Source organism: Plectropomus leopardus, chromosome 13 (genome assembly GCF_008729295.1).
Source record: "Plectropomus leopardus isolate mb chromosome 13, YSFRI_Pleo_2.0, whole genome shotgun sequence".
Lineage (NCBI taxonomy): Eukaryota > Metazoa > Chordata > Actinopteri > Perciformes > Serranidae > Plectropomus > Plectropomus leopardus.
The window spans coordinates 26,262,665-26,274,581 of NC_056475.1; the positions used below are offsets into that span (position 1 = coordinate 26,262,665).

At 41.1% G+C, this 11,917-nt stretch overlaps 1 protein-coding gene across 2 annotated transcripts in view; it reads right to left on the minus strand.

Moving 5' to 3' along the window:
• ksr1a (kinase suppressor of ras 1a) overlaps positions 1–10,125 on the minus strand; it is a 41,335-nt gene extending 31,210 nt beyond the window's left edge. For both annotated transcript variants that reach the window (XM_042499011.1, XM_042499010.1), the window contains exon 1: positions 9,606–10,125. In XM_042499011.1, the coding sequence (XP_042354945.1) occupies positions 9,606–9,830 (225 nt within the window). In that variant the 5' untranslated portion in view covers positions 9,831–10,125. The remainder of the gene's footprint in view (positions 1–9,605) is intronic.
• Between the last annotated feature and the right edge of the window lie 1,792 nt (positions 10,126–11,917).

An 11,917-nucleotide genomic window follows, 5' to 3' on the forward strand; every position in this document is an offset into this window, starting at 1 on the left:
GTCAGGTTACCTAGCAACCCCTCTTCTGAGTCGTCAGCAACATTTCAGTGGGATTTTCCCATACATGTGAAACACAGAGCTCAGACACAAAACATCTCAACATACAAAATGTCATCCAGGCGATAACCGTGGTAGGAACAAAACAGCATTTTTATCTGCCATCACACAGAGCTTTCACTTTACCTATCCTAAACAAATAATACAATTACACAGGTCCCCAAATCCCTCATTGATATCAGTAATGTGTATTTGTGCTGAGAGCACATTCAGGCACATCAACAAAAACCAGGAGATAATGACAGCCCCCACCACTGCATATTATTTTTGGTGCAGAGAGGAGAAAGCAGCATTTGACGTGTGGCCTGGAGGTGGGAGGAGGAGAACTGGCGTCAGAGCCCACCTGTCAGCACAGCTAAACAACACCATGGCAACGGCCTAATGCTGCGAGCAGATGAGTGACAGCCAGTGTGTCAGCCACCAGAGAGGGGAGAGGAGTCCCAGCAGCGGCCCTGCCTGACACAGCAGACTCGGGGAGCAGATCCCACTGCTCCAATTGTTTTCCAGAGGCTCTTGCTGACACAGCCACTTTGGCGCACCTGCCAAGGATAGCACGGCCTGTCTGAGAAGTGAGCCACGACGCTCTATCCCAGAAAATTATATTCGCACAGGAAGGTCAGGTTATTTCTCCCCGACTGAAAATGCTCACGTTTCTTGGAGTTAAAGCAGGCTCACTGAAGCGTTATGTCGCCTTGTGTAATAGCTAGCGAACATTAAAAGACAATGTAAAAATTCAAGTCCTTACAGTATAATCTATGAGACAAATGCAATCACGGAAAACCAAATCTGTACATAATATTATTACAATCAGCAACAAGGCGACGCAGGAGCCTGGCTGCCAGAGAAAAATGTCTACACTGTATGTTTCTGCAAACCACCAACATTTCCACGTCTCTAACAGATCAAAATAACATTTCCAAAGTGACGTAGTGTACGAGCTGATATTGTCATTGGGACGTGGGCGCACCTGCCAAGGGGGTGCGTGTGTGCGCGGGTAGGGGGGGGGGGGGGGGGGGGGGGGGGGGGGGGGTGACTGGTGAGACTGGTGAGACACCTGCCAAGCTGCAGACCACTTTTTGAGACAAACAAATGACAAACAGTTGTGATTTAGTGAGTCACTGCTGTTTTTCCAGCTTTTTTTTTTTGGGCACAAAACGTGTGTGTTTTGTAGAGATCTGTCACTGTTTTTCAAGCAGGGATAGTACCACGAAAATCTGTTGGTTTTTTTTTGTTTTATTTCAAGACACTACATTTTCTGCCAGTGTAGTAGAACAAAAAGCGGTTGAACAACAAACAAAACTGGTTATGATTTTGTGAGTCATTGCTGTTTTTCCAGCAATGGCAAATGTGGGTGTTTTGTAGTGAGCTGTCACTGTTTTTCCAGCAGCTTTTTAGGCATCAAACATAGGCATTTTGTAGCAACCCATAAATGTTTTTTTCCAGTGGGAACAGTGGCATGAAACGCAATTTTCTTTTTGTTTTCTTTTTTTCTGTTTTTCCAGCAGTGATTGTGCCACCATAAGCATGTATTTTAAGCCAAAAATTGCTTTTTGTGTGTAAGTCTAACCAAATATTAACCACAGTGTCACTGAAGCCTAAAATTGCAACAAACCGCTACATAATAATGTGCAAATGTAACATAAAGGCATAAAGGTACAATGCCAACATTTTTTTACTAGTGATTGGGTTGGACAGTAGCAACTGTAGCACTGGTGCTAGACAAAATTAAAGGCAAGTTTAACATTGGTTTCAAGGACATATTTTCTACCAGATTATGCAAGTAAGCCATGGCGAGTAGCTGTTTTATGAATGATGCACAGTTCTATCTACACAAATAAAAAAAATTAATTAAAATAAAATAAATAAAATAGACAACAACACACTGGAGAAAGGCAGACCTAGTTATGGCTGACAGACCCAAACAATGGTGTGTTGCCCCTCCTCCATCATTGTTACCAGCAGTGCAAGTTGACCCCTATGTTTGGCTGGAGGAGGGGGTGAGGAGGTGATAGAGAAGCCTCTAACTCTCTGTGGTAAGGTTGTGCAAGGTTAGCGAATATCCCTGCCTACAACATGCATACATAAACAGACAGACCATTGGCTTTGTTTAGTATACTGTGACATGTCTGACAGAATAACATGTGCTCAGTTGAGTCATTTTATACATCTGAAAACCTAAAAGACAAAAGCACTAACAGCTGATAGTAAAAAACAAGTTTTGTCAAAACTGTAAATTTGAAAATAAATGAAAACTTTGAATTGAAGGATAAACACTTTTCAAAAGGGATATAATTCCAGTTCACTGCTAATATATATAGCCTCAACATACATCAATTAACCATTTATACCACATAGCCATTTACAACTCCACACGCCATGCTGACTTCCTTATGGTTTGCAGCAAGTAAATCCCCCCCTCCTTTCTCCACAGAAGTACAGCAGACCTCAAAATTACAGGATGTAATGCAACTCATCCTGAGTCAGTTTAAGAATAGATGAAGGCCTGCCTACACTGTTCAACCATGCTGATTTCCACATCCACTCCATATCGACAGCACCGCAAAAAAGGAAACGGAGACTGGGTCGGCGTTGCTACATTCACTAGAGTTGTGTTTCCTCTACAGCCTCATGTGAGCGACATTCTCCATTGTCTTCTCCTAGGCCTCCGACACACACACACACACACACACACACACACACACACACACACACACACACACACACACACACACAGAGCAGTTGTCATGTCATAAGAAGCAGCCCAGCGGATTGGCTTTGATTCTCCCCTCCCCTTTCCTCCCTGCTCTCCCCTCTTGCACAGGCTCTTTGCGCGTCATTTGATTTTCTTATTTAACAACCAACCCTGAAAATGCGTAGGAAGAAAGATGTCTAAATATAGATGCAGCCACAACAGCTCGCACCACGAGCGCACTGCAAAAACTCACTCCAACACCGTGAGGAGACAAAACAGAGTGACGTTTTGCTGTTTGCTATTCATTACTGAGAGCAGTGATTAATAACAAAACAGATAAGTCGGTGAATTGCTTTTGTGTGAAGATTTACAGCAGTGAATAAATATCTGGCATGCTTGTTTTGGGGGTTATGTAAAATACCACACGTAGGCAAAACACTTAACTGTTTACAAGATGTTTTGAGGTCATGTTTCTTGTGTTTGGATCATGTTTTTGGGGCCTAAACACAAATGTAGATGTGATAGAGCAAAAGTCAGGGATACATCAAGAGCTACAGTAAAAGTAACACAGAGGCAGCATGAGAGGCAGGCTGAGTGGGATTAACATGTGAAAAGTGAAGTACCAGTTAGCACTCCATTTGAGAGGCCAGTATCATTATCCTCTCACTGGCAAGGCAGAAAAAACACACAGTTCAAGTGGAATTATAAAGCTCTCTCAACGAGAGTATAAAGTGAGTTCAAGCCTCTCTTCACGGCCCTCCAGTGCAGTATGGGAGCGATGCCCATTTGCACCTCGAGTGTGAAAACTACTTTGACCTCCAGTTCACTTAAAAATCATCACATGAATTAAAAGTCCTTAAATTTTCAGCAGTGACGGCATCTATCATCTCTGGCTGCTGCAGAATGGTTTTACATGTGATCACCTAGACGCTGATGTGGGAGAGCGCTGGCAAGAATTTCAAGATCATGGCCATTGCACACCTCCCACATCAACTGGTCGAAGTTCAGACACAACGGAGATGAGTTTTTCTGGAATGTCTTGTGCACGTCTGAACCACAGCACCTGACACATTGGCTGAAATTTGGAATGATAGCGGTGTCGGGGTCTAGAGGGTCGGACAAAATCGATGATTAACTCAAGAATCTGCTGACTGTTTGAGGCAGCTGGCAAATGAAATCTTAAGGAAGGCGAATCCGAAGCAAGAAGTGAAAGTGCACACTTATGGCAAGATGTGGTTTCAAGATGGTATGCCAGTAAAGACATAGGAAGTAAGATTGCTGAACAAGACTGCGCCCCATGGCCTGCCAGCTCCACTTAAAAGATTGTTAAAGACAACCAGACATTTGACTGTGTTTGAATTAGATGTCGAGCTGGAATAACAATCACAAGCTTTTTAGTCAGTTCACACTCTTATGAATGAATTTAAACAATATAAGACAAGCTGGAAGACAGGCTAAAAGAGCTATCACGGTATTGTTTAAATAGAGGTTAGGTGCTTGACAAATTCAGCAACTCTGAAGCTGGTAGACTCGAACACATTTCTAAAACTTCTGTTTAAAACAGTGAATAGGATTTATAAGGGGAGAAGGTATTTGACAACAGCGACTGTATTGTCACTTAAAGGGACTCTTTGCAAAATTTGCAAAATTTCAATCAGCTTTGTATCATAACTCACTCCACTCATTTAAAAATCAACTCAAAACCCACCTTTTCAAAAAGAGCCTACAACACGTCTTCCCCTACCTCCCCAAATCTTAACTTTCATATCCTCTACATTTTGTATTTGTATTCTTTTCTTTGTATTTGTATCTTCTTCTGATTCATGTAAGTGTCTTTCAGGATCTTGTATTTTTTATTTTGTACTTGTATTTGTTTTCTTTTTGCATCTCATGTAAAGCGTCTTTGAGTACTTAGAAAAGCGCTATATAAGTCCTATTGTTATTTTTACAACATCGGTAGCATGCAAAAATGAACTGTGTTTAACTTAACTCCAATTTGCTAGCGCCCACTTCTCCCTGCTTATCTCCCAGCTCAAACCTTCCTAATGACATGATTGTCTCCGGCTCTGAGGCTGTTGCTTAAAACTACAGATTGTAACTCCGCATCACAAACACAAGTAGAGAGGAGAGAGACGCCTCTCCTTCTCTCTCTTAAACTGAGACCAAACTCCAATCGAAAACAGTAAAAATAGGCAGTGCTGATGAAATATGAAGCCATATTCTGTTGATGTATCTCCTATTTCTTTTCAGAAACATATTTTAGTGCACTGTTTCCTTATACTATGTGTACAGACAGTGGGTGCCATACTGTTCCCTATATTTCTTTTAAAAAAGTCTGGAAAAAAATGAGGTCAGCGGCCGGCTATTGCGATAATTGGTCCGGTGTAGCACAGTGCATTATGGTAGTTGTAGGTTTTCTACCTCTTGAGCAAAACTCTGCAGCTCTTTTCTGTTTTTAATAATTTCCCCTTTAACTGCACAGACAGCCAATTTTTCACTGGACCATCTTTAAAGTGGTGAAATAGCTCTTTAATTTGAAAATTTGAATATATTTCAGTTGTCACTTTCATGACTGTGTTCTCCTCTGCTTTCTTTGCATCCAGTTGTCGGTTTGTGACTTCATCCTATATTTATATAACATGAAGGCAGTTTCCAAGAATCTACTTGATTTGATGTAGATAAGTTAGAGGAATTACTCATTCATCCACTGCTGCTATGTCTACAACATACAAGACAGAAGGATAAGCAAAAAAACATGACATTAAAAGCGAAACTAACAGTAAATCATATCATTCGAAATTAGTAAGAAAAAGTTAAAAGGGAGATGATTTTGGAAAACCTGCAGCTGCAACGAAGGGAAGATTTTAAGCTTGCATCACTGAGTCGAGATACCACAAGAATAACAAACCATGATATTCTTTACACATCACCCTAAAAACCAAGACTAGAACTGATAAAGTTCTGCCAGACTAAGTCTCAAAAGTCATTTTGGACGTTTTCAAATGAATCAACATTCCTGCTTTTGCATAATGAGACCAAAAGCAAAATGATCAGATCAAGGGAAGTTTCTAAACTTTTGACTCGAGCTGTGACCGAAGACATGCTCTCATACAAGATGATCACATTTTTAGTCAAAACATCCCTTAGTACAGGTTATATGCTCTGTACTGTAAGGCAAGGCTTTAGAGCAGGAGCAGTTTGACCACCGTGACAAAAGTACAGTTATAATCAGTGAAAATAAAATGTATATTAATATACCAATGAGACCTGCAATGAGTTGTGCTGTAAACCAGAAAGCATCTAACATACCTGTTTCCAGCGAGCAGTGCGTGGATCTTATCATCTCCACTGCAGGAAATGGTCGATTTCAAATCAAAAGGCGCCTAGTTGTTCTCAAGCTCAAAATGCTATAAGGATACTGAACCCTGCTAACCCACAAACCAGCTAAGCTAACTTAAAGCAACCAGATCCACTATTTGCATTTCTGGCTTTCGGGGATACCCCCTCTCAACGGCCTCTAATGACAGGAAAGAGACCTCAGAGCAGTTTTAATAGCCTTCAAGAAACATGTGAGAGCTGCATGGTGTGCCCATTGTCATGAAGAACAATGCCGGTTCAAAATGCACCTAAAAGACAGTGTAGCACAGGAAGCACTCTGCCAGATCACGTCCTGTTCCACACAGTGACGACAAGGTACACATGACAGCGGATGAAGAGCTGAAGCACGACAGGCTGTGAACTTCACATTTCTTTGTACAAACTATTCTAACAGTTCTTTCAAGCAAACATGTTTTCTCACTCACTCATTGTACAAAAGCAGCGGGGGGACTAAAATGGACAACTGATCTGGTCTGGTTTCTATTTCAGTTTAATACTTTGAATGTTTCATGTAATGCTGGGCTTCTTTGCTTGAGCCTGTGAAAATTTGTTCCCACACAGTGGCCTGCCAACTTGCACCTCATGCCTGCCAGCCAGCTAAGGATGAACCAAATTATTTTCAAGACATTATGAAAACGATTAAAAAGCTGTGCCTAAAAACATAGGACTGCTTTGTCATCTTTTTCTTCTTCCTGCAGACTTTGATACAACCATCGCAAATACATCTTTTGTGTATCTGGCCAAACAATGTGACAAGATTACAAATATAACTGTGATCCTTTTTGACCATTCTGAAGGTCACTTGAAAACCAGTTCAACCAGGCGATTGCCTCTCTTGTGTGGCTGAAACTAAACGCTCGGAGCTTTCTGGAACATTAGTTTTTAGGGGCGACGGCACAATTGTTCACAGGGTGTTCAGTTATACAGAAATAAAACAAGACATGGATAATTGATAGCCTGGAGCCAATCAGGAGTGGATATTCCTTTTATCCAAGGTATAGCCCTTAAATAAACCATGAGCAAGAAAACCCATTTACCATCTATCGTGTCTCTAGAATGTCAGTATGTCTGGAGCCCATACCACAGATACATCGATCTACTTGTGGGCATTAATCCACAGATTTTCCACAATTCATCAAAATGTACTGTATCAGCCTTTTATACCCTCTTACACCACTTCGCCATCCTCCTCCTCAGCAGAAGCAGGGCCTGTTGCCCCCTCATGGCATTGTTACTGACAACATGAAGCTGGACTTTCCATGACATGATTCTTTCAGTCATGTTGCAGCTGAGAATATCACAAAAACAATATGTGACTGTGAACATCCCACGGGTGGAAACATGCAGGCCCAAGATAAAGGTGACCCTTACAATATCGACATTATTGTAAGATTCACATAATATGAGAAGCATGGTCATTTTTTAAAGTTAAATAAGGCCTGCTTTGCATTAAAGGTCTCACATTGTGTAAAAGTCAGATTTCCATTTCTTATGTATTATAAAGCAGGTAAAGGCGTGAAATAAATACCGTTTAAGACTCCACTGAGAAAAACACAAAGCCTGTAGTCAGAAGCTGTGCCTTAAAACAAGCCGCCTGGATTTCTGTGAGTTTGTGATGTCACAACTATGGGCTTCCCATGGATGATGTTTTTATGTAGGCCAAATTGGAAGTTAGCTTCGCCCTGGTTCCCTCATCAAAAACCTGAGGGATTTACCCACTGGATATTGGATAACTGTAGAAAAATAAGCTCTGTGGCAAACAAATTTTTTATGATATTTACATGTTTTATTCAGCAAAATATTTGGCAAATGAAATTAAATGAAAGCCATTTTTTTTTTGGTTTTTTGAAGTCTAAATGCAATCACCAGAAGAAAAAATGTTAGGCTATAGGAACAACCCCACAGTTGCATGTTTTAATGTCTGCGTGATGATGTTCAGTGGATTAATTTAGCCACTTTGTTGCAACAGCCTTTTTTTATTGACGCTTTCTAGCAGCATGTTAGGAGCAGAACCACACCTCAGTTGTGTCACTTCCTGCATAAATACCCACCTAACCCACACCTCCTGTTCCACTCATAATCTTCTCCCCTCCCTCATCCCGTTCTTTGCTTTCTCTTTCTCCCTCTACTCTACATGGGGCACTGCTACGGCAGATCCTCTTTCGTTGCTCCCACACAACATATTTGACAATACGGAAGAGCTACAAACAGTCAAACCATTGGACATTATTAATTGTTTTCTTCAAGAAAACCATTAAACACATTTTGTTAATGGTGTGTTCATTGCTAGTGAAAGACACATAAATAGTTAGTGAGTGGGGTATTTACTGATGTATTTTATATCGTGGAACAAAACATGTTATTATCTTGAGCTTGTGTACCACAGACTTTATTTCAGGCATCTACCAAAAAACCTGTTCAAAAAACTTGACTTTGAGATGAGACATCTAAAGGTTTCTAAAATCCTAGCGAATTTACGGGTTTTAGGACTCGTTCGTGGGGTTCTCTGTAAACCAGTTCAAGTTTAGATAAAACAATTTAAATGGGTCCCTTTGTATTTCCTGCTGGGATATTGTGGAGCTTATGTGAAAAACAAAGCATTTCAGACAGACGGTAAATACAGGTATATCCAAGCAAACAGATGAGGAAAAACAAGTTGTTGTTTTTTTTTTTACATTAAAGCATGCAATCATGTTCTAGTAGCAACCTAGAATACAACTGTCAACGTGAAAATGGGCATAATACGGGACCTTTAAAAAGCATTCTGAATCTGAACTTTAAGAGCATTTTTTAAATATGCAAAGTGGTGGTTGCACCAGAGACATAGAACACTGAGTGCATCCTTTGTATGCTATACCAGACATGGCTTCTCTGCTATAGTAGGATATGCTGAGGCCCTACAAAGCCGTGGCTCTTGCGCAAAGCAATGTCAAGTCATCCCAACACGACTGGACTAAATCTGCATCCACACGCATAGAAAGCAGCGCGTACATCAACCCTGCCTGCTTTGTAGGGGCAAACAAATAAACACATGGTACACGTCGTACATTTTGCGAGCCCATTGTACGCTACACACACGAAATCCTTGTGCAGGGGAATAAATGATATCAGATTATTGAATGTGTGCCATTAGGCCAGGCTGGATTCAGCTGCACAGCACGGTGCAGGGAACTATCCGAGAGGCTCCTGACAAATATTTCCAACCTAGAGAAAGAGGTCACACAAATAGCTGGAGCATACATCACTGACATTTTGACTATTTAGTTTGTGCATTTATTATGTAGAAAAAAAAACATTTGAGTAATGCATTGACCCCTTGGTGTGTTGAAACGACAAAATGTGCCTCACACACACTCGCTTGTAGCCAATAATCAGCCTATATGAGGCGGACATGGTGTTAAAGGCTTCATGACTCCGCAATTTGACTACACTGCTGTATCGCAGGATAGGGCTGTGACATGTCTGAAAGGCTCGTTACCTCTAAAGTGCGGATTTCTTGCTGTGTGAGGTCGTTGGACGCGGCGCATTTGGTCCGTAGCCCCTGTAAACTGGAGATGGAGATTTCAATCATATTCTGGATGAGTTCGCATTGATGTAGTGCGGCCATCGCTGCGCCACCGCCGCCGCCGCCGCCGCCGCTATCCCTCTCCGGCTGCTCATCACTCTCGACCATCTTCCCACCTTTAGCAGACACACTATCCATTCCTCAGCATTGGGCACGGCTGGAAGGGCTGGAGTCAAAAACTGTTAGGCTACAATAAAACACATGCAGCAGTCCAGCGACGCAGCGACCTATTGTGGAAGTTAGCTGACAGCGAATGTCCCCCAGCAGCTCCCAATGTGGAAAAGTCAGGATGCAAAACGAGATTTCTTCGTGTCAAAGCGAGATGCTCGACGGTAGAGCCACGGAGTGAAGCGAGTCACGGAGTCCAGCAGGACTCGACTTGTATTTTAGAGTCCGTGTAGGCTACCGACGACAGGCTACTCTCTTCCACCGACAGCACTGGCAGAGGCTCTCACCGTCTGTCAGCTGTTGGGAACATCATGGGGCGCGGTGCAGTCTGGGAAATGAAGTCATAGCCCGCAGGTCACAAAGACGGCGCTCCACGCGCCACATCCTCCCCCACCCTCTCGTGCGCGCGTGCTCACGCGCAGAAGAGGGAACAGCCAGTTGTGTACAGTTAACTATATCTACTTATTAAAGGAAATACAGTTTCAATTATTACAGCAAAGTGTAGGCCTATTATAGCCTAACATTATTCAAAAAGCAATAACGGGAAGAGCACAGGTGCAATTAACCCTTTGAGACCTGAGCACATTGGCTCGATTTATTTCAAAGACATTGGAAGAAGGCAATGAGCAACTAACAAGAAATTACCAAAAAATGAACAAGAAATTAGTAAAAACAGTAAAAGAAAATCACCTCCAATAAGCAAAAGCAAAAAAAAAAAAAAAAAAAAAAAGTCAGAAGAAATGATCCTAAGAAAGAGGTAAAAATACATAAATACATAAATAAATAATATTTTCTCTGTAACATAACTTCTAATTATCATCTAATTATAAGAATGACAGTTTTCTACACTTGTATTTTAATAATATCTAATGATTCCCGTACCTGTAGGCTGGCAGTGCAGGAGTGGCTTTAGGCCTGAGGAATACTCACTACCTTTCACCTCACTTACAGTACCATTCGCTACCAGTACATGCCACCTGTGTTGAGCAAAAGAGATGCACCATCAGGCTTAAAAAGAGAAAAAGAGACTTTAGCACTATGAATAATAGACCAAAAGATCTATATGTCTTTTATCAAAGGTACAATCTGTGATCAGTGCACAGCCCCCTCCCCAACCTGCCAGTCCAAGTCCACATAGTTGACATTCCACATGCATGTAGTTGAGTGTACATGGTCTGCATTGAAATGCAGACTGTGCACTTTTCACAATGATGTCATGTTTGGAGTGGAAAGGGGGCTGTACACCTTTTGAGTATTGGGCCTTTAACCCTTTCACAACTGAGCACATAACTTGATTTTGTTTCTTAAAAAACATTGGAATAAGGCAATGAGCAACTGGACAAGATATGACCAGAAATTAGAAAAAAAAATAAATAAATAAAAAGTTAAAGTATAAAGTTCATTTTAAAAAAAATCTTGATTTCTGGGGATTATAATTTTCTTTTAAATTGTTTGGTGATTTTTAAAATTTTTTGGCAATTTTGTTTTACATGGGGAAAAAATGGCAGTAGTGATTGGTGATCTTTAAAGAAAATATGCCTTCCAAATCACTGGCCTGCTAAAAAAATGCCACAATGATGCCATGTATCATAGCCAGAAACTTTAAAATCACAAATGATCTTAGGCTTTTGAATTTCACATTTCTGATGGCCCTTTAACACATCATCTGGGATGAACATTTCATGCATAAAAATGTTTTTTTCAATTTGCAATTTGCAGGACATTTCTCATCAAATTGCGTGTTGCCTTTATCCCCGTGTTTCCAAAGAAATCAAACAAATTTACTCAAGTTTCAAAGGTTTAACTATTTGTGAAAGTCTTCTTGACGCACTACAACAAAATAAATTAAAACCAATCACTAATCCCCCCTCATGCTCCTCTTATTTCCACACAAGCAATGCAGCCAGAGCAAAAAACATGCAGCCAAAAATGTGAACATGTTTTAAATCTCAGTGTATGGAACTTAATGCAACTTCAAGAGCAATGCACAATGTTTGTCCTGATATGAGGACAGCGCATATGATATGTATGGGGGTGGGAGGAGTGTGCAGGTTTCA